A 22,389-nucleotide genomic window follows, 5' to 3' on the forward strand; every position below is an offset into this window, starting at 1 on the left:
TAGTATAGTAGTAGTAGTATAGTAGTAGTATAGTAGTAGTATAGTAGTAGTATAGTAGTAGCAGTAGTATAGTAGTAGTATAGTAGTAGTAGTATAGTAGTAGTAGTATAGTAGTATAGTATAGTAGTAGTAGTATAGTAGTATAGTATAGTAGTAGTATAGTAGTATAGTATAGTAGTAGTATAGTAGTAGTAGTATAGTAGTAGTATAGTAGTAGTAGTATAGTAGTAGTATAGTAGTAGTAGTATAGTAATAGTAGTATAGTAGCAGTAGTATAGTAGCAATAGTATAGTAGTAGTATAGTTGTAGTAGTATAGCAGTAGTAGTATAGTAGTAGTATAGTAGTAGTAGTAGTATAGTAGTAATATAGTAGTAGTAGTAGTATAGTAGTAGTAGTATAGTAGTAGTAGTATAGTAGTAGCAGTAGTATAGTAGTAGTAGTATAGTAGTAGTAGTAGTATAGTAGTAGTATAGTAGTAGTAGTAGTATAGTAGTAGTATAGTAGTAGTAGTATAGTAGTAGTAGTATAGTAGTAGTATAGTAGTAGTAGTATAGTAGTAGCAGTAGTATAGTAGTAGTATAGTAGTAGTATAGTAGTAGTAGTATAGTAATAGTAGTATAGTAATAGTAGTATAGTAATAGTAGTATAGTAGTAGTAGTATAGTAGTAGTAGTAGTAGTATAGTAGTAGCAGTAGTATAGTAGTAGTAGTAGTATAGTAGTAGTAGTAGTATAGTAGTAGCAGTAGTATAGTAGTAGTAGTATAGTAGTAGTAGTATAGTATTAGTAGTATAGTAGTAGTAGTAGTATAGTAGTAGTAGTGGAGGAGTTAGTCGAAGGAGAAGAAAGAGGAGCACTGCAAATACATTGAGTTTACATACATACACATTCCTATGTACAATACAGAATATACTGTATTTTCTGAGGCAAAACTGTCATGTTGTATGGGATATGCTAGTGTATTTTTTTTATAATTAACTAAGAGTACTTTAATTATTAATGTTCTGTTTTCATCACTGAATAATTTTGTGGATCATAAACTTGGTAACATGTGTCTTGTTATTTCTCATACTAGAGAAGAGAGGGAGAGGCAGAAGCAACTTATGCTAGCCCAGGATAAACTATCCACCAGTCAAGGACTAGGAGTGATGGCTGCAGAGGGTATGTGTATTATATGTCTTTTTTATTTGTATTAGGTGTCTTCAGAGATATTCTAGTACTTTAGGTTATTATATATTTATTCCATATTTAGAATATGGCTGTAAGAGGACAAGTAGTTAAAAAAGACATATTACAAGAGGAGAATCTTTATTATGATAATGTTTTTGCCTTTAATAAAGCTTCTTGTAAGTGGAACTTGAAAATGTTAAACAATGACCTTTGAGAGGGTGTGTAAAGGGAGGAAGCTGAAGGTGAACATAGATTAGAGCAACGTGATGAGGGTATTCAACGAGTTAAGTAATGAAAAATTGGATATCAGATTGGAGGGAGTGAGTATAGAGGAAGTAAGTGTGTTCAGATATTTGGGAGTGGACTTGTTTGTGGATATGTGTATGAAAGATGAGGTTAACCATTAGAATTGATGAAGGGAAAAAGGTGGGTGGTGCATTGAGGTACCTGTGGAGACAAAGAATGTTATCCATGGAGGCAAAGAGGGGAATATGTGAGAATATAGTGGTACCAATACCCTTATGTGGGTGTGAAGCATGGATTGTGAATGTTGCATCGAGGAGAAGCCTGGAGGCAGTGGAGATGTGTCTGAGGGCAATGTGTGGTGTAAATATTATGCAGAGAATTCTTAGTGTGGACTTAAGGAGGAAGTAGTTTCTAAAAGTTTTATCCAGAGGGCTGAGGAGGGGTTGTAGAGGTGGTTTGAACATATAGAGAGGATGTAGCAAAATATGATGACTTGGAGTGTGTATAAATTTGTAATGGAGAGTTAAGGGTTATCCTTGGAAAGGTTGGAGAAAAGGGGTAAAGGAGGTTTTGTGTGTGAGGGGCTTGGACATTCAACAGGTGGGAATACTGCAGTTTTGGAGGCATCTTAGTTTCCTGATTTAATATGTCACTTACGTGAATTCTCAGAGTATGAGGTTTTAGTGTTATCACAGTTTCCTTCCTTTTATTTCTTCAGAATCAAGATAAGTGTGGCTCACTTTGAATTCTGTATGTAATACTTTTAATAGCCCGTGTAGTGTTTTAAATCTCAGTGTAAGAGTTAAGAAAGTAGTTCCTTCTTGTTTGTGTGTGTGATGTTTTATTTACTGTATAAGCTTATAATGGTGCCATTTGGTATTCTTAGTATCCATTATATTATTCAGGACATACTCTGAAAAATTGTATATTTATTTTCACAAATTTTCATTTATAATAAAGTTCTGAAACATCTGACATCAGTTCTGAAATTATTAATTATATTAATTTATTCTGTAATTGTATGAGGTCCTGAATGATTTGTAAAAATGGAATTGCTCTTACATTTTTTATTACAGTAATATTAACCATTTAGAGCCATATTAACTTTAGTTATGGTATTCATTAACTTGTAGCCAGTGTTGTAGCTATTTAAAAAATAATACTCTATATACTCGAGTATAACCCAACTGCGTATTTAGGTTGACATCTGACATTTCCCTAAAAATTACTTATATATATATTTTATGTATAAGTCTGCCCTAGAGAAACTTTAAAAGGAATCCAATGGCTCCGAAGCAAAATAAACTAGTCAGTACATGAAAATATACTGAAAAATTACATCAAAAACTCTACAGTATTTGTGACAAAAAATCAAAAGCTCTACAGTATTTGCGACAAAAACATAGTCTGCCCAAACACTTGATAAATAAAAGAATAAAGGAGCACCAGGAGTAGACCTACTTGCTCATGCTAATTAGATCTTACACATACCTACTCATTATATGAGAATAGAGGAGCACTGCATTCGACTTACTGGCTCATTCTAGGCATGCCCTTTGCACACAACAGAGAAAGAAATTAAATTTATTTTCTTTGTTGTTTATTAGTAATTATCAATGTATAATAAGTATCAGTGATGGGAGTATGGGGATAGGGATGGTAGGCTACCCTCTCTCTCAAGCAGTTACTTTAAGCACTTCCTCACATTAACCCTTAGACTGTCGAGACCCCAAATCCTGAAGTGTCTCTCTTGTGTCACAAAATATTTGAAAAAAAAAAAATATTTTTGTTATGAAATGATAGATAATCTTTTCCTGATGGTAATGACACCAAAAGTATGAAATTTGATGGAAAACTTCCAGAATTACGCTCTTGAGAAGTTAGCGATCTCGGCGATATATACACATCGGCGATTTCACCCACTTGAGCGTTATTTTCGGCCAATTCCATTGTTCCAGTCGACCAGACTCATAGCTGTTTCTTTAGAGCTCCATTTGTTCTATCGATTGAGTACAAGAAACCGCCCATTTACTGATTTCAACTACCGAATAAAGTGTTCAGAAATTGGCCATTTGGCCAATTTCATGCAAATTAAAAAAGATGTCAATTTCAAAGTAGGGTCCAGAATAAACAATGCTGACATTCCTGGCACTAAAGTAACATTTTCTCTGTTCATTAGTCATGTCTCCAGGCCCCTCTTATATTACTGTTGCTTTCTATTTTGGATTTTTATTCACACAAAAAGTAGAAGATTTACTGTTATGCAGATTACTGCATTATTGTAATAATTGTATAAATAATGTCAACCCATTTGTAACTGCATATTAGAGTGGTTAGTTGGTCACTTATTGGACGATGACATCATTTGTTTACTCTTGATCATTGGCAAAAATCAAACATTCCCGCTACTTTGAGCTCAATTTCAAGGTCCTTTTCATCGTGAAATCAATGAAAATCATATCTGTTTCTGTAACATGTCTTCCATTCTATCAAATGAGACCAAGAAAACGAGAATAAATACTATACATAAATTCATAAATACCCTGCCTCGGTGGGAGACGGCCGACTTGTTAAAAAAAAAAAAAAATAAATACTATACAAAAAATACACCTCAAAGTGGGTGTTTTAATCCAAAAACACAGTAGGAGTTTTTTCTCATTATGCACTGCGTGCTGCATTGTTTTTTTTTTTATACCGCGCACACTGACCACACAGACCCATTCTCCCATATGTGGGCCTACCGGCTTTCTCCCGCTTGATTTAAAGCCGCAAGAATTTTGGCGTACTAATATGTCACCGACACTGGCTCGTAAGATGTACGTATGCAACACCGACAGTCAAAGGGTTAATAAACTAAACATTATCTATGGTACAGTGGTACCTCGAGTTTCAAACACTTCCCAACTCGAACAGTTATGTAAGTGCATTTTTGTAAGTGCTTTTGTAAGTGTATTTTTGGGGGTCTGAAACAGACTAATCTAATTTACATTATTCCTTATAGGAACAAATTCGTTCGGTATCGGCACTCAAACATCCTTCTGGAACTAATTAAGTTCGTAACTCTATTTACCACTGTATTTATATATTGTCCAATATAATCACTCTTCATATTTAACCCTTTCAGGGTTTCCGACGTACTAGTACGTCTTACGCACCAGGGTTATTGACATACTAGTATGCGTACATTCTAGCGCCTTTAACCCTTTGACTGTTTTCGACGTATAAATACGTCTTACGAGCCAATGTTTCTGACGTATATATACTCAATAATTCTAGCGGCTTCAAATCAAGTGGGAGAAAGCTGGTAGGCCCACATGTGAGAGAATGGGTCTGTGTGGTCAGTGTGCACCACATAAAAAAAATCCTGCAGCACACATTGCGTAATGAGAAAAAAAAAACTGATCGTTTTTTTGGAATAAAACGCCGACTTTGAGGTGTATTTTCGTATAGTATTTATCGTTGTATTCGCGTTTTCATGGTCTTAGTTGATAAAATGGAAAACATATTACAGAAATAGAGATGATTTTCATTACTTTTACGATGAAAACGACCTTGAAACTGAGCTCAAAGTAGCGGAAATGTTCGATTTTTACCAATGTTCAAGAGTAAATAAATCACACCACACGTCCAATACACGTCAACTGGGGAGTCTAATATTCTTTCATTAGTGCACTGATATTTATACCATTTTTACAATAATGCAGTCGTCTGCATAACAGTAAATTTTGTATTTTTTTGTATGAATAAAAAATCAAAATAGAAAGCAATAATAATATAAGAGGGGCCTAGAGATGTGACTAATGAACAGAGCATATGTTATTTTAGTGCCACGAATGTCTACCTTGTTTATTCTGGACCCTATTTTGAAATTGGCATCTTTTTTATTTTGCGTGAAATTGGCCAAATTGCCAATTTCTGACCACCATATTGGGTAGTCCAAATTAGTAAATGGGAGGTTTCTTGTGCTCAGCTGATAGATAAAATGGAGTTCTAAAGAAATAGCTATGAGTTTGGTCAACTGGAACAATGGAATTGGCTGAAAATTGGGCTCAAAGTCGGCGAAATCGCCGATACACACATGTCGCCGAGACCGCTAACTTCGCGGGAGCATAATTCCACGAGTTTTCGACCAAATTTCGAACTTTTGGTGTCATTACCATCGGGAAAAGATTCTCTATCATTTCATAAGAAAAAATAATTTTTTTTTTTTCAAAAATTGAGCGACATAGAATGACAGTTTCAGAGAGGGGCCTGAAACAGTCAAAGGGTTAAATCTAGCGAGAGAAAGCTGGTAGGCCTACATATGAAAGAATGGGTCTATGTGGTCAGTGTGCACAGTATAAAAAAAATCCTACAGCACACAGTGCATAATGAGAAAAAAAAATTTGACCGTGTTTTTGGTTCAAAACAGCGACTTTGCACTGTATTTTCGTATGGTATTTATGGTTGTATTCTAGTTTTCCTGGTCTCATTTTATAGACTGAAAGACATATTACAGAAATTTAGATGATTTTGATTGGTTTCACAATGAAAAATACCTTGAAATTGAGCTCAAAATAGCAGAAATGTTCGATTTTTGCCAAAGTTCAAAAGTAAACAAATGCCATGCATTCAGTACACATCAACTGGTGAGTAATATTCTTTCACAAGTGCGCTGATATTATTTATACCATTTCTACACTAATTCAGTAGTCTGTATAACTGTAAATCTTCTATTTTTTGTGAGAATAAAAATTCAAAGTGGAAAGCAAAAGAAATGTAAGAGGGGCCTGGGGATGTGACTAATGAACAGAGAAAATGTTATTTTAGTGCCAAGAATGTCTGTCTTGTTTATTCTGGACAATATTTGGAAATCGGCATCTTTTGAAATTTGTGTGAAATTGGCAAAATTGCCAATTTCTGACTACTTTATTGGATAGTTGAAATTGGTACATGGGTGGTTTCTTGTACTCGTTTGATAGAAAAAATGGAGTTCTAGCAAAATAGTAATGATTTTTGTTGACTAGTACACAGGAATTGGCCTAAAATAGGGCTCAATGTGGGCAAAATTGCTGATGCGTAAACATCGATGAGGCCATTAAATTCGCGAGAGCATAATTCCATAAGTTTTCCATCAAATTTCATACTTTTGGTGTCATTATGATTGGGAAAAGACTCTCTATTATTTCATAAGAAAAACAAAAATTTTTTTTTTTCCAAAAAATTTTCGACTACGAGAACAACAAGTTTAAGAGAGGACCTCTTGACCCTGAAAGGGTTAATACAGGAGACCCTCCATATTCACAAGAGTCAGGGGATCAAGAACCTTGCGAATGTTTGGTGTGCAAATATGAGGTAGGGAAATATAATAATACTGTACTGTAGCATTCACGAATGTTTAATGCGCAAATATATTGTAGGGAAATATAATAATAGCATTTACTTAGCCTAACAATACTGCTTCCTTAACCTATTGAACCACGAACATTCATAAAACACATGAAAACATTGTTGAGGGGGTAAGAGGGAGGGTAGTAGGGACGCAGTGGGAAGTGTTTTCCTGTACTGTTTTTATCCTCGTGGGCATTCGCGAATGTTCAAAGCTTGCAAAACTGGAACTCACAAAAGTGGAATGCTAGCTATATTAATAAACTGAAAAGAGAAATAAGATATATGTCTAGTACACATAAGTGGTTGGTGAGCAAGGAGGACAGAGAGATGGTTAGTTTTGAGGGAAATGATTACCTTAAGAACTGGGGAGAGTGACACCCGCTGTGTCTTCTCCATAACCTTGCATACTGTACTCATCCTACCTTCCTATGATAATAAATTACAGCAAGGATTCATAGTTCATATTTATGAACTGAAAGCAGAAATAAAATATTGGTTAGTCTTAACCTTTTCACTGTTGACATCTCCAAATTGATAGCCCCTTCTGTGTCACCGTTTAAAAAAAATAATATAATTTTACCTATTACCGTGGCAGAGAATATTTTTTATGAAGGTAATGAGATCAAAGGTGCAGAGTTTGATGTAATACTTGCAGAATTACGCAGGCGCAAAGTTCAAGGTTAGGGAGTATTTGTCTCATCAGTGATTTCTCCCTATTTTAGTCCATTTCCAGTACTCAACCAATTCATGGCTATTTTCCTAGTGTGCCTTCTGGGCTATCCATTTATCATAAACTGTCCTTTGTCAACTATTCTTTTTAAAGTTCACAGAATTCAGTAATTTTGTCAATTTTATTCTATTTTCAACAAATTATAATTTATAAAAAAGTCCAAAACAAACATTGTAGGCATTCCAGCCACTAAAGTAACCTTTCTGTTCAGGTCTCTTATATAACTCTTGCCCTCTCCTTTCAATCCATCATAACAAAAACAGATGTTTGTTTTTTCTATTTCTTGGCTAATAAACCACAACCAAGAGAGCTTGATCATGGTTTAGGATATCTCAGTGACTGAAGCAGACTGGAAGGGGGAAGTTAGTAGGTCCCCTAACTTTCCTCAGAAAAATCAATAAAAATCCACTAATTCCACACTTTGAGGTCTATTTCAGGTCACTTCCAATCTGAAGCTGACATAAATCCTCTCCATTTTGCTAGTAAGCCTTCGGATCTTTCACTTAACACCAAGAAACAATCTATAAAAAAATGAGAAAAACCTTAGAAAACTCCCCAAAGTCACTATTTTAATTCAAACACTAGGTCAGAGGTTAGCTCTTCTTATACACTGCATGGGGCAGGATTTTTATTTTTATTATAATGCTACTTAAAGCATATTTGAGGGTGCTGTGATTGATTTGCAGACCTACATATTACCACTGGCCCCAAGTGTATAGATCTTTGTGAGAAATAGGTGAAAGGGCTTAGAACAGGAAGAATGGGAAAGGTTACAGTGTGGAATTACAATTTTGATTTGTTGAGTACTAAGAAAACCACTATCATGCTGGGGCATTTTGGGCAGACTCTTCCTAGTACATAATAACTAGTACTTAAATCTAGACAAGATAACAGTGGTTAACTTTTTAATAAATCTTTATTTAATCTTAATACTAATGCGAGGTAGTCAAGGTGGAGGTTTATAAGAATAATAATCTTGATGTTGCACATAATAAATTATAATGCCATTGTAAACAGTAAGTTTCTCTTGCATTCATGGATTTGTTATACTTTTGGTTATGGGCACTCTTGAGCCCAACCAGAGCTTCTTAATGGTGTCTGACCAGGGCAAATGGCACTACTGAACATTATCAAATTTATTTGTACTTATATTTAAAGTGAAATTGGGCTACTGAGTGGTTTTGCCATTGCTGCAAAGATAAGATAATGATAAGATATAAAGATATATACTTAAGAAGTAGGAATCTAGTGTGCTGTATACCCTCAGTATCTATAGGAATTTACCCCCTCCCCCAAAGTATTATGCATGAATAGGTCAATCCTCCAATTTTTGCTAAAAAAAAAAAAAATTGGTCTTACAATCTTGACTTATACTTGAGTATATGTGGTATTGGATTTATTTTTTCAAATGGTCTAATTATGAAATAAATATATCTTGAAGTTTCTATCTGTAACCAATTCTTACTAGTCTAGTATTCATTTTTTCCTTCTCATTTTTTCACAGATTTCCAACTGTGTTAAGATGAATAGCAGATTTAAAAAAAAAAATTGTCAGTTTGGTTATTAATACTTATTACTGATGCTAAATTCATTTTCATATTAAGTCAAAAGTGGTAACTGTACTGTATCACACTTTCTTGCCTAAATGATGCTGCAAGATTATCATTAATATAAAATTATTGTATACTCATTCAACCACAGTTGGAAAGCTTGAAGGTTTGTAACTAAAGTATACCTTGACATCATACATTTTGTCTGCTGGATAATTTTTTAAAGTGTCCAAGACAAAATGTAAAATAAGCAAGGCATAGATTCAATAATTAGTGATAGAAAAAATAGTATTTTTTGTACTAGACGTAATATTGGTGTGGTGTCTGCCCTCAAGGTGGAGCTCCGGAGGAGGTGAAACCTGGGTCAAGGGAGGTGGGCATTGATGTTTCCTCCACTGACCCCCCTCCTGTTGTGCCTCAACACACTCATCCCCCAAAGAAAAAGAAAATCAAAAGTGACTCTGAATTTAAAAGCATTGCAACTAATTCTGGACAGTCAAGTTCAGCTATAAGTGGTGCGAGCTCATCCTTGGTTGTTCAGCAGAAGTCAAAGTCAAATAAATTTTTTAGCTCCGAAGGTGGTACTAAACCTCAGCTCAAGCAGCAATTGCTGCAAAACACCAGAGTTTCACTTAGAAGGGGATCTGAACCATTGAATAGCAACCTGGGGAGGGGAACACCCAAGGTGCAGTGGTGTGGGTATCCTCGTGGCCCTTTCAGTGCAGTTACCCACAGTCTAGAAAGGCATTACAATAAAGGGAACCAGCGAACCACTTTTGGCCAGGATCTTTCCAACATGATATCAAACTGGGGTAACTAACAACTCAGTAATATGGTGCATGGTGTAGCTATTGTCTTACAAAACACACAGTAATTCATCGAATGGCAAGTGATGCATGATCCACACAGTTAATCCTTAATGCAATCATTTTTTCTTAGATGCATCCATTGCTTGTGCTCTTTCTTTGCATGTGAGTGGCTTGTGACTTGATATTATTATACAGTATATGTGTAATTTATTTTATAGCTTTTATTAATTGCATGCTGTGTTCTGGGTTACATGCTGTAGTTGTAACTATCTGTGATGTCTGTTATATATCTTCCAATGTATTAGGTTATATAAGTAATGGCACATCAGTATGTTGGTATACTATAAAATATTATTTTGTGATTTATTGAATGATAGATTTTAGATGTAATTATACTTCACAAAATTACAAAACATCCTTCAGTTCCTTGTTCTCCCATTCATGTTTTCCTTGAATTAGTGGAAGAAAAATACTAGTAGCAGGAAAGTTTTTTTTCATTGGTAATGTTTTCCCATGAATGGCCTTTTTTGTTTATCTATATATATATTTTTTTTTAAGGAGTAGATGTATCTGAAAAAGCCCATTCAAAGATGAAATGTTGTACCAATAAAAGACTTTGCCACCACTAGTGTCTTCACCACTTATCATTATTACACCTCCTGTTTGCATATATCATGCTTTTGTTAGCATTTGAACATCCCAAGACCACATAATGCACTGTTATTCCATCAATGCATTAAAGGAAGTTTGTACATCATAAATAATTGATAGTATAATATTTAGATAAGTCTGAAGAATAATATTTGTCTTGCTTTACTCTACTTTTTATTGTGCAGGTGAACCTAATTAATTTAATAATATGTCTTGTAAATACGTTTACAATACATTTAGTAACATAAATGAAGTCTGTACAGTATATTATTAACATCTTTGCTTGTATTTCCAGTGTACTTTTAACAATACAAACTCAGTGCTTTTCTTATTAAACTACCTAATTTTTATATGATAAACATTCATAACTTAAAAATCACTTGATTGTTTGTCCGTGTAGCTGCCCGTAACCGAGAATTGTTGAGTCGGGAACCTGTGATGGGGAAGCTGGTTCGTGCCTCATCTGATGAATCGCTAGCCTCTCAAACTCTCCAGCGCACCAATCATGCACACCATCCTTCTTCGCATGAGCACATTTCATCACAGGGTAAATGTTGGGAATTGGTGCTATCTGGAATGGGGTCTTCTGGCTCTGTTGGTCATGGACATGTTGATACAACTGTAATCATTTTGTGTAGTTCCTCTTGAAATTCTTTTGAAATGTGTCTTTATTTAATAATTAGTTAAAGGCTCTGCCTTCCTCATAGTTGGAAATTGGTTCATGCCATATGATTTTTAAAAAATTAACTTAACATGAAGTTTATATCATGGGCAATAGAATTAAAATATTTTTGAAATAAGAAACCAGAGTTCGCCGGAATGAAAAAGGAACTTTAATTAAATATTCAGATCCAGCCGTGTCGTCTTAATACGGTACTTAAATGTGACAACCCGTATATGGGGAGAATTGTATTATTCACAGTTAACTCACAAATTGGAGATAAAAATTGGGACATTGTTTTGGTCAGTCCTGGACCATTATCAAGTCATGACTTGATAATGGTCCTGGACCAACTGAAATCAATTTGAAGACTTGTTTCCAGTTTGTGGGTAACTTCGACTTGTTCCAGCCATACTATTGTGACTTTTAATCTTCAACTAGATTATACTAGTGCCATATTATCTAAGTGACTAAGAAGAATGTGTAGTTTTTAACCCTTTGACTATCGCGGCTGTATATATACGTCTTACGAGGTACCGTGTTTGACGTATATATACTCATAAATTCTAGCGGCTTCAAATCAAGCAGGAGAAAGCTGGTAGGCCCACATGTGAGAGAATGGGTCTGTGTGGTCAGTGTGCACCATATAAAAAAAATCCTGGAGCACGCAGTGCATAATGAGAAACAAAAAACTCCGACCTTTTTTTTTAATTAAAATGCCGACTTTGTGGTCTATTTTCATATAATATTTATGGTTGTATTCTCGTTTTCTTGATCTCATTTGATAGAATGGAAAACATATTATAGAAATAGAGGTGATTTTGATTGATTTTACTATAAAAAGAACCTAGAAATGGAGCTCAAAGTAGGGGAAATGTTTGATTTTTGCCAATGTTCAAAAGTAAACAAATGATGCCATTGTCCAATAAATGTCCAACTAGCCATTCTAATATGCAGTCATGAATGGGTTGATGTTATTTATACAATTATTACAGTATTGCAGTAGTCTGCATAATAGTAAGTCTTCTATTTTTTGTTTGAATAAAAATTCAAAATAGAAAGCAAGAGCAATATCAGAGGGGCCTGGAGACATGACTGATGAACAAAGAAAATGTTACTTTAGAGCCAGGAATGTCTGCATTGTTCATTCTGGACCTTATTTTGAAATTGTCATATTTTTTAGTTTTCGTGAAATTGGCCAAATTGCAAATTTCTGACCACATTATTAGGTAGTTGAAATTGGTAAATGGGCAGTTTCTTGTACTCAATCGATAGAAAAAATGGAGTTCTAAAGAAATAGCTATGAGTTTGGGCGACTGGAACAACGGAATTAGCCGAAAATAGGGCTCAAAGTGGGCGAAATCGCCGATTTGTAAACAGCGCCGAGGTCGCTAACTTCGCGAGAGCATAATTCCGTCAGTTTTCCATCAAATTTCGTTTTTTGGTGTCATTTCAATCGGGAAAATCTATATCATTTCATAAGAATTTTTTTTTTTTTTTTAAATTTTGCGACACCAGTAGACACCTCAGGATTGGGGGTTGCGACAGTCAAGGGGTTAAATCTAAAGGACATTCATTAAATATATTTTGTTTCCAAAATTCACAATTATTTTTCTCTATTTGAAGCTATAGGCTAATGTACTCCTTTCAAGTCATAGCGTGGGAAATTTATACTAGTTATAGTCTTATGAATCTCCAACAGTAGTAAATAAAAAAACGTTCTTGTAGATGACACAATATTACATAAAGGGTATTAGTTGTCATTATTCAGAAACTTCTGTATCTTATACAAATGACTCATGATGGATAACTCTTCTGCAAATTATTTATTCATTGACCAGATTAGATTTCTAAGATTGATTATCCTTAATACAAATATCCTTAAATCAATTTGGGTCCTTACTTTAAATCTTATTAATAAGTAAGGTTTCCTTCAGAATTATTTATAAGTTAATTGATACAAATTTAATTAGGCCAGATATAACACTTTGATAATAATAAAACAAATGCTTATATTGTGTAACATCTGTTTTATAAAGCTTTAAACTAATTATGATAAGAATGTGCTTGCATGAGTTTGTGGTATGTACATTTTGTCTTGTGTTTGTTGCTAACATTATTTAACAGCATTCAGTACAGTATCCATATACTGTAAATAATTGAAAAATTACAAAATTGAATATCTATTTGCTTCAGCAGAATCAGTTTTCCTCTACCTAATTGACAAATATGTTCATAAAATAACAAAGAAATACAAATAATTCCCAGATGCTTTGAGATCAAGATTAGATTTTGGTCCAGGATTGGGCATGAAGAAGTCTTCCAGCCTGGAGTCTCTACAGACCATGGTCCAAGAGGTTAGTATTTATGTCAGTAAGAATTGCTTTCATTGTTATACCTTTAACATGAAGTAAAGTATCATAATCTTTTACTCATGTTTTTGTAACATTTGCATCAGTGTTGTATTTTGCTTTACTATTACTAAGCTATGTTATTCAAAATTTCTGCATTACACAGTTAGTGCTCAGTAATCCAGACCACATAAGACAGACCCTAGGCCAGGTAGAGCTCCATCCAATGAGTCTTTTTTTTTTTTTTGTCGCTTGGTTGTGTTATTTGTAATCAATTTCGGAGGTCATTGCTCACTGCGGCCTGGTCCCAGACCAGGCCTTCTGGATGACAGCCTGATCAGTAGAGCTGTTCATGCTAGCTGCATACAGTTCAGCATAGGCACCACAGTCCAGCTGATTAGAGACTAACTTCATAAGAACATAAGAAAGGAGGAACACTGCACCAGCCCTGTTGGCCCATACTAGGCATGTCCTACACAAATCCATCCCACTAATAGAATATTTGCCAAACCCATTTTCAGCGCTACCCAAACAATAAGCTATGATAAATCAATTTTACTCGTGTACAAGTCCCACTCAAATCCAACCCCTCTTACTCATGTATTTTTTTTTTTTTTTTTTTTTTTTTTTTTTTTTTTTTTTTCCAACAAGTCGGCCGTCTCCCACCGAGGCAGGGTGACCCAAAAAAAAAAAAGAAAGAAAATCCCCAAAAAGAAAATACTTTCATCATCATTCAACACTTTCACCACACTCACACATTATCACTGCTTTTGCAGAGGTGCTCAGAATACAACAGTTTAGAAGCATATATGTATAGAGATACACAACATATCCCTCCAAACTGCCAATATCCCAAACCCCTCCTTTAAAGTGCAGGCATTGTACTTCCCATTTCCAGGACTCAAGTCCGACTATATGAAAATAACCGGTTTCCCTGAATCCCTTCACTAAATATTACCCTGCTCACACTCCAACAGATCGTCAGGTCCCAAGTATCATTCGTCTCCATTCACTCCTATCTAACACGCTCACGCACGCTTGCTGGAAGTCCAAGCCCCTCACCCACAAAACCTCCTTTACCCCCTCTTTCCAACCCTTTCGAGGACGACCCCTACCCCTCTTTCCTTCCCCTATAGATTTATATGCTTTCCATGTCATTCTACTTTGATCCATTCTCTCTAAATGACCAAACCACCTCAACAACCCCTCTTCTGCCCTCTGACTAATGCTTTTATTAACTCCACACCTTCTCCTAATTTCCACACTCCGAATTTTCTGCATAATATTTACACCACACATTGCCCTTAGACAGGACATCTCCACTGCCTCCAACCGTCTCCTCGCTGCTGCATTTACCACCCAAGCTTCACATCCATATAAGAGTGTTGGTACTACTATACTTTCATACATTCCCTTCTTTGCCTCCATAGATAACGTTTTTTGACTCCACATATACCTCAACGCACCACTCACCTTTTTTCCCTCATCAATTCTATGATTAACCTCATCCTTCATAAATCCATCCGCCGACACGTCAACTCCCAAGTATCTGAAAACATTCACTTCTTCCATACTCCTCCTCCCCAATTTGATATCCAATTTTTCTTTATCTAAATCATTTGATACCCTCATCACCTTACTCTTTTCTATGTTCACTTTCAACTTTCTACCTTTACACACATTCTCAAACTCATCCACTAACCTTTGTAATTTTTCTTTAGAATCTCCCATAAGCACAGTATCATCAGCAAAAAGTAACTGTGTCAATTCCCATTTTGAATTTGATTCCCCATGTATTTATCCAACCTAAATTTGAAACTTCCCAATATTTTAGCTTCAGTAACCCTACTAGGCAGACTGTTCCGCTCATCAACTACCCTATTTCCAAACCAATACTTTCATATATCCTTTCTAAATCTAAACTTATCAGGAACTTTATCAAGCGCCCTCTTGAAGATAGCAAGGGCTTTATTCGCAATTCCTTGTATGAGGTGCTATCAAAAAGTTACCAAACTCAAATTTTTACACACTTTCTGGGTGAAATATGGCAGCAGCATAGATTATGTTGTGCAATACACTCTTTTGTATGAGTTTCAATGCAACCAGGCATCAGATGGGCATTTTTTGTCATATCATTTTGTTGCAGTTTTTTGTGTGTATAAGTGAGTATGGCTGTTGAGTTAAGAAAAAATCTTTATATTTGAGCTAAAGACAATTAAGAGTCAAAAAATGTCTGAACATCTCTCCAAAACAATAGGACTTTAAAAATCCATATTTCTGATCAAATTATACCAAACAAATAAGCACCCACCACCCCTAAACCAAACTACTAGATATCAAAGATAAATGCATTTGATAGTTACAACTGAGAAAGGAAATTGTGTGAGGCAAGGAAAAGTACATTGGCGTGCTATCAGTGGTCTAGGTAAAGGACACAAGTGTAACTAATATGACATTTTATTGTGGCAACATTTTGCTCTCCAGGAGCTGTGTCAGGCTGTTACAAACACTATAAAGCTCCTGGAGAGTGAAATTTTGCCACAGTAAAATGTCACATTAGTTGCACATGTCCTTTTACCACGCAGCAAGAGTGCATGACCGTGTTAAATAGAAGTGAATGGAGACAAATGGTGTTTGGGACCCGGTGAGCTGTTGGAGTGTGAGCAGCATAATATTTTGTGAAGGGATTTAGGGAAACCGGTTAGCCGGACTTGAATCCTGGAAATGGGATGTACAACGCCTGCACTTTAAAAGAGGGGTTTGGGATATTGACAGTTTGGAGTGACTATCTAAACTGTCGTATCTGGGTGCCTTTGCAAAGACAGTGATCATATATTAAGTGATGGTGAAAGTGTTGAATGATAATGAAAGTTTTTTCTTTCTTTTGGGTCACTCTGCCTCGGTGGGAAATGGCCCACGTGTTAAAAAATAAATTGTCGGTAATTCTGCCAACATTATTACTATCAGTGGCTTCTTCAAAGTCAAGTGGGATTAAGGTTTTATTAGAAATACTGGCAGAGTTTGTCACATTCATGTAAAGGTTTTTTGAATATTGCTTCATTCAGTATGTTACTGTATTTTAGTTTGTCATATGCATAATATCTGTATCCTTCACTTACATTCCCTTAGGGCAGTTTTTTTTTTTTAAGATGAATCATCCATATTTATGTATAAAAGCTGAATAAATTTGCCTTTTTCTTGGCTATTTTTATTAGTTTGAATTTCATTTTTTCTGTCTCTTTTTCACTGTCATTCTTTTTTAAGAATACTAAATAATCAATTACTAATTAAGTTTTTTGTTACTCATAATTATTTTGAAAATTTTTGAAGAGAATTAATTTTTATAGATGGCATTGGAAGAAGAGGGTCATCGGATGGGCTCAGGTCGAGTGCCGAGGGGACGAGGCTGCAATGAGAGTTTTCGCGCTGCTGTTGATCGATCGTATGATGTTCCACTCAATGGCCTTCGCAGTAAAATGGAAACTCGTAAGTTTGTTCAAGATTTAAGTTTTATAGTCGTTTATATCTGAATGCATATTGTATATAAAGTTTGTATGTTTGAATGTGTGTGGAGATATTGCAGATGATAAGATAGAGATGATAGTGAATGTTGTGACTGAAAAGAAACTGGGTGTCCTGGCTCTAAGAGAAACAGAGATGAGGGGGTAGGAGATTTTCAGTGGGGAGAAATCAATGGGATTAAGTCGGGTGTCTCTGATAAAGTTAAAGCTGAGGAAGCAGTGGTGGTGATGTTGAATGATCAGTTATGGAAGGCAAAGAGGGAATATAAATGAATAAATTCAAGTACAGTGGACCCTCGGTTATCATCCGTTCCACTTATCGGCCAACTCGCTTATCGGCCAACTCGCTTATCGGCCGGTTTTTCGGCTTCTGGTTATCGGCTGTTATTTCGCTTATCTGCCATATGGGATGCGTCAACCCACCGCTGCCAGCTGCTCGTGCGTCAGTCTGGGTTTGTCTCTGGGTGAGTGAGGAAGCTTCTGCTCATTCATCCAAACATTTCTCTATAATCCATTGTTTTTCGTGGTTATCCATTAAGTGCGACTGCGAAATGAGTAACCATGGCCCCAAAGAAAGATCCTAGTAAAGTTCCTTTGGTAAAGAAAGTGAGAAACACTATGGAACTTTAAAAAGAAGTTGTTGAAAAGTATGAGAGTGCCAGGATGTATGGGAAAAACAAATCAACAATCACTTCTATCCTGGCAAAGAAAATAGAAATCAAGGAAGCTAATGTTGTGAAAGGAGTAAATGTGCTAACCAAAGAAAGGTCAATGATAATAGAAGAAAGGAAAAATTATTGTTGTTGTGGATCACCAAAAAACAATTAGTGGGAGATAGTGTTGTGGAGTTAATTATTTGTGAGAAGGCAAGGCAGTTGCATGTGGATCTTGTAAAGAAAATGCCTGGAACAAGTGCTGCTGTTAGTGAATTTAGGGCCAACAAAGGCTGGTTTTAGAGATTTAAGAAGTGTAGTGGCATACACAGTGTGGTAAAGCATGGGGAGGCTGCAAGTTCTGACAAATGTGCAGCTGAAAAATTTGTACAGGAATTCAAGGACTATGTAGAGGCTGAAGGATTCCTTCCCCAACAAGTGTTCAGTTGTGATGAAACGCATCTTTTGGAAGAAAGTGCCGAAGAGGATCTACATTATGCAGGAGGAAAAGATACTGCCAGGACACAAGCCTATGAAAGACAGGCTTACTCTTTTGTTCTGTGGTAATGCTAGTGGGGATTTCAAAGTGAAGCCTTTACTGGTGTATCACTCTGAAAATCTCAGTGTGTTCAAGAAAAACAGTATCATCACAAATAGATTGTGTGTGCTGTGGAAAGCTAATAATAAGGCATGGGTCACAAAGCACATTTTCAAAGAGTGGGCCAATGATGTGTTTGGTCCCAGTGTGAAAAAATACCTCCTGGAATGTAAATTGCCACTAAAGTGCCTCCTGGTACTGGACAATGCTCCTGCTCATCCTCCAGACTTGGAAGATCAGTTGTTTAGGGACTTGCATTTTATAACAGTGAAGTTCTTGCCTCCTAACACCACTCCTCTCATTCAGCCCATGGACCAGCAGGTCATTTCTAACTTCAAAAAACTCTACACAAAAGCAGTGTTTTAAAGGTGCTTTGAAATGACTCAGACACTCAGTTGATCCTAAGAGAGTTCTGGAGGAATCACTTCAGTATCCTCCATTGCATAAGCCTTATAGGTAAGGCGTGACAGGGAGTGACTTCCAGGACTTTGAACTCTGCTTGGAGAAAATTGTGGCCAGATTGTGTCCAAGAGAGAGATTTTGAAGGGTTTGGGGCTGACCCTGAGGACCCTACACCTGTTGTGGAATCTATTGTGTCTTTGAGGAAGTCCATGGGGTTGGAGGATAGTGGCAAGGATGTGGAAGAGTTGGAGGACCACAGGGAAGAGCTAACCACTGATGGGCTGTAAGACCTTCATCTGGAACAGCAACAGACTGCAGCTGAGGAAATTGCTTCAGAGGAGGAGGAAGAGAGAGGAGAGAAGGTGCCTTCTTCAGTGATTAAGGACATGTGCAACGTGGAATGAGTTTCAAAGTTTTGTTGAAAAATATCACCCTGACCAAGCTGAAATAAGCCATGTCTGCAACATGTTCAGTAACTAAACTTTGTCCCACTTCAGGGAAATCTTAGAGATGCCAGAAACAGAGCTCTCTTGACAGATTTTTTATGTGACAGGGGTCCAGTGACTCTCAAGCTGGTCCTAGTGGCATTAAAAGACAAAGAAGGGAAGTAACCCCAGAGAGGGACTTGTTACCTAAAGTCCTTACGGAGTGGGATTCCCTTTGCAAACAATAAATCCTCTCTCTCTCTCTATCTCACTCTATCTCTCTCTCCTCCCTATCTTCCATAAATCAACAAGAGTCTTCAGTAGAGGTATGTAATAGTGATTTAATTGTTCATGTATTTATTTTATTTAGTTCTCATTGTTCTATGTATGTAAAACGATAATTAATCTTTACAAAAATTATTTTTTGTTAATATTTTTGGGTGTCTGGAACAGATTAATTTTTTTTTTCCTTAACAAGTCAGCCGTCTCCCACCAAGGCAGGGTGACACAAAAAGAAAGAAAATCCCCAATAAGAAAACACTTTCATCATCATTCAATATTTTCGCCTCACACACATATAATCACTGTCTTTGCAGAGACGCCCAGATACAACAGTTTAGAAGCATGTATAAAGATATATAACACCCCTCCAAACTGCCAATATCCCAAACTTCTCCTTTAAAGTGTAAGCATTGTACTTCTCATTTCCAGTACTCAAGTCCAGCTGCTGCTTCTTTCTGTTTTCAACAAACTGGCCATATCCCACTGAAGCAGGGTGGCCCAAAAAGAAAAACAAAAGTTTCTTTTTGTAACTATAGTAATGTAAAAATTATAGAGGAATTAGTTTACTGAGTATACCAGGAAATATGTACGGTAGGGTTATTATTGAAAGAATTAGAGGTAAGACAGAATGTAGGATTGCGGATGAGTAAGGAGGTTTTAGAGTGGATAGGGGATGTGTAGATCAAGTGTTTACATTGAAGCATATATGTGAACAGTATTTACATAAAGGTAAGGAAGTTTTTATTGGATTTATGGATTTAGAAAAGGCATACGATAGAGTGGATAGGGGAGCAATGTGGCAGATGTTGCAAGTATATGGAATAGGTGGTAAGTTACTAAATGCTGTAAAGAGTTTTTATGAGGATAGTGAGGCTCAGGTTAGGGTGTGTAGAAGAGAGGGAGACTACTTCCCGGTAAAAGTAGGTCTTAGGGATGTGTAATGTCACCATGGTTGTTTAATATATTTATAAATGGGGTTATGAAAGAAGTAAATGCTAGGGTGTTCAGGAGAGGGGTAGGATTAAACTATGGGGAATTAAATACAAAATGAGAATTGACACAGTTACTTTTTGCCGATGATACTGTGCTTATGGGAGATTCTAAAGAGAAATTGCAAAGGTTAGTGTACGAGTTTGGGAGAGTGTGTAAAGGTAGAAAGGTGAAAGTGAACATAGAAAAGAGTAAGGTGATGAGGGTATCAAATGATTTAGATAAAGAAAAATTGGATATCATATTGGAAAGGAGGTATATGGTAGAAGTGAATGTTTTCAGATATTTGGGAGTTGACGTGTCAGTGGATGGATTTATGAAGGATGAGGTTAATCATAGAATTAATGAAGGAAAAAAGGTGAGTGGTGCGTTGAGGTATATGTGGAGGCAAAAAACGTTATCTATGGAGGCAAAGAAGGGAATGTAAGTATAGTGGTACCAACACTCTTATATGGTTGTAAATGCAGCAGCTAGGAGAAGGTTGGAGGCAGTGGAGATGTCCTGTCTAAGGGCGATGTGTGGTGTAAATATTATGCAGAAAATTTGGAGTGTGGAAATTAGGAGAAGGTGTAGAGTTAATGAAAGTATTAGTCAGAGGGCTGAAGAGGGGTTGTTGAGGTGGTTTGGTCAGAGAGAATGCATCAAAGTAGAATGACATGGAGAGTGTATAAATCTGTAGGGGAAGGAAGGCAGGGTAGGGGGTCATCCTCGAAAAGGTTGGAGGGAGGGGGTAAAGGAGGTTTTGTGGGCGAGGGACTTGGACTTCCAGCAAGTGTGAGAGAGTTTGCTAGATAGGAGTGAATGGAGACGAATGGTATTTGGGACCTGACGATCTGTTGGAGTGTGAGCAGGGTAATATTTAGTGAAGGGATTCAGGAAAACCGGTTATTTTTATATAGCCGGACTTGAGTGCTGGAAATGGGAAGTACAATGCCTGCACTTTAAAGGAGGGGTTTGGGATATTGGCAGTTTGGAGGGATGTGTTGTGTATCTTTATCCGTATATGCTTCTAAACTGTTACATTCTGAGCACCTCTGCAAAAACAGTGATTATGTGTGCGTAAGGTGAAAGTGTTGAATGATGATGAAAGTATTTTCTTTTTGGGGATTTTCTTTCTTTTTTGGGTCACCGTGAGTATTTACTTTATGGTGGTAGCCTGGATCCTAACCTGTCATATAATTGGGACTCTCCTGTATTGATGATGAGGAAGAGGATGAAGAGGTATGAGGTACATTTAAGAATGCAGTGTTAGAGGGTGCAGCATAAGTTTGTGGATATGGGAAGATGGGTGCAGGAAAGAAGAGGAAAGATTTGTGGAATGATGAGGTAAAGAGAGAAAAAGTTAGCATATGAGAGGTTTTTACAAGCAAGAGTGATAAAGAGGGTGGAGTATTTGGAGGGGAAAAGAGAGGTTAAGAAAGTGGTGACAGTGTAAAAGGAGAACAGGTGTGTGTGTGAGTGATAGGAGTGAGTGGCAGCAAGTGGTTTATTATGATTTGATATGCTGTTGGAATGTTAGCCTGACTTGAGTTCTGGAGGTGGGAAGTACAGTGCCTGCTGCCTGCTGCCTCCTGCACTCTGAAGGAGGGGAGGGAATGTTACAGTTTGGAGGGGCATCTAAACTGTAGTATTGGTGTGCCTCTGGTAAGACAGGGATAGAGTGAGTGAGTGAGTGAGTGATGGTGAAATTGTTTCTCCTTTTTTGGGTGACCCTGCCTTGGTGGAAGTTGGCCATTGTGCTAAAAAAAAAAAAGATAAGTCCTCTACAGTACATGGCTTGTACAACAAATTTTTCTTGTAAGTTTATTCCTTTTAGTCCTTTAAGAAATATTCAGAATAAAGTAGTTTGTCTTTTACCTTCCTTACATTTTGTAGCTTCCAGATTAGTATTTCATGGCAACTGCTAAAAGCTTTCTTAAAATCTAAATAAATGCAATCTTTCAATCCATTCTTTATTTCTGTGACAGTCACAGTAGCTTAA

General features: G+C 36.4%; 1 protein-coding gene across 35 annotated transcripts in view; it reads left to right on the top strand.

The window, feature by feature from the left end:
• Nucleotides 1–22,389, top strand: part of baz (par-3 family cell polarity regulator) — a 713,284-nt gene that overhangs the window by 593,706 nt on the left and 97,189 nt on the right. For 29 of the 35 annotated variants that reach the window (XM_053782976.2, XM_053782988.2, XM_053782958.2 and 26 more), the window contains 5 exons: nt 1,075–1,160; nt 9,401–9,877; nt 10,926–11,072; nt 13,455–13,543; nt 16,885–17,023. In XM_053782976.2, coding sequence (XP_053638951.1) covers nt 1,075–1,160; nt 9,401–9,877; nt 10,926–11,072; nt 13,455–13,543; nt 16,885–17,023 — 938 coding nt within the window. The remainder of the gene's footprint in view (nt 1–1,074; nt 1,161–9,400; nt 9,878–10,925; nt 11,073–13,454; nt 13,544–16,884; nt 17,024–22,389) is intronic. The other 6 variants (XM_053782966.2, XM_070089428.1, XM_053782982.2 and 3 more) reach the window with 6 other exon arrangements.

This window comes from Cherax quadricarinatus, chromosome 28, assembly GCF_038502225.1.
Source record: "Cherax quadricarinatus isolate ZL_2023a chromosome 28, ASM3850222v1, whole genome shotgun sequence".
NCBI lineage: Eukaryota > Metazoa > Arthropoda > Malacostraca > Decapoda > Parastacidae > Cherax > Cherax quadricarinatus.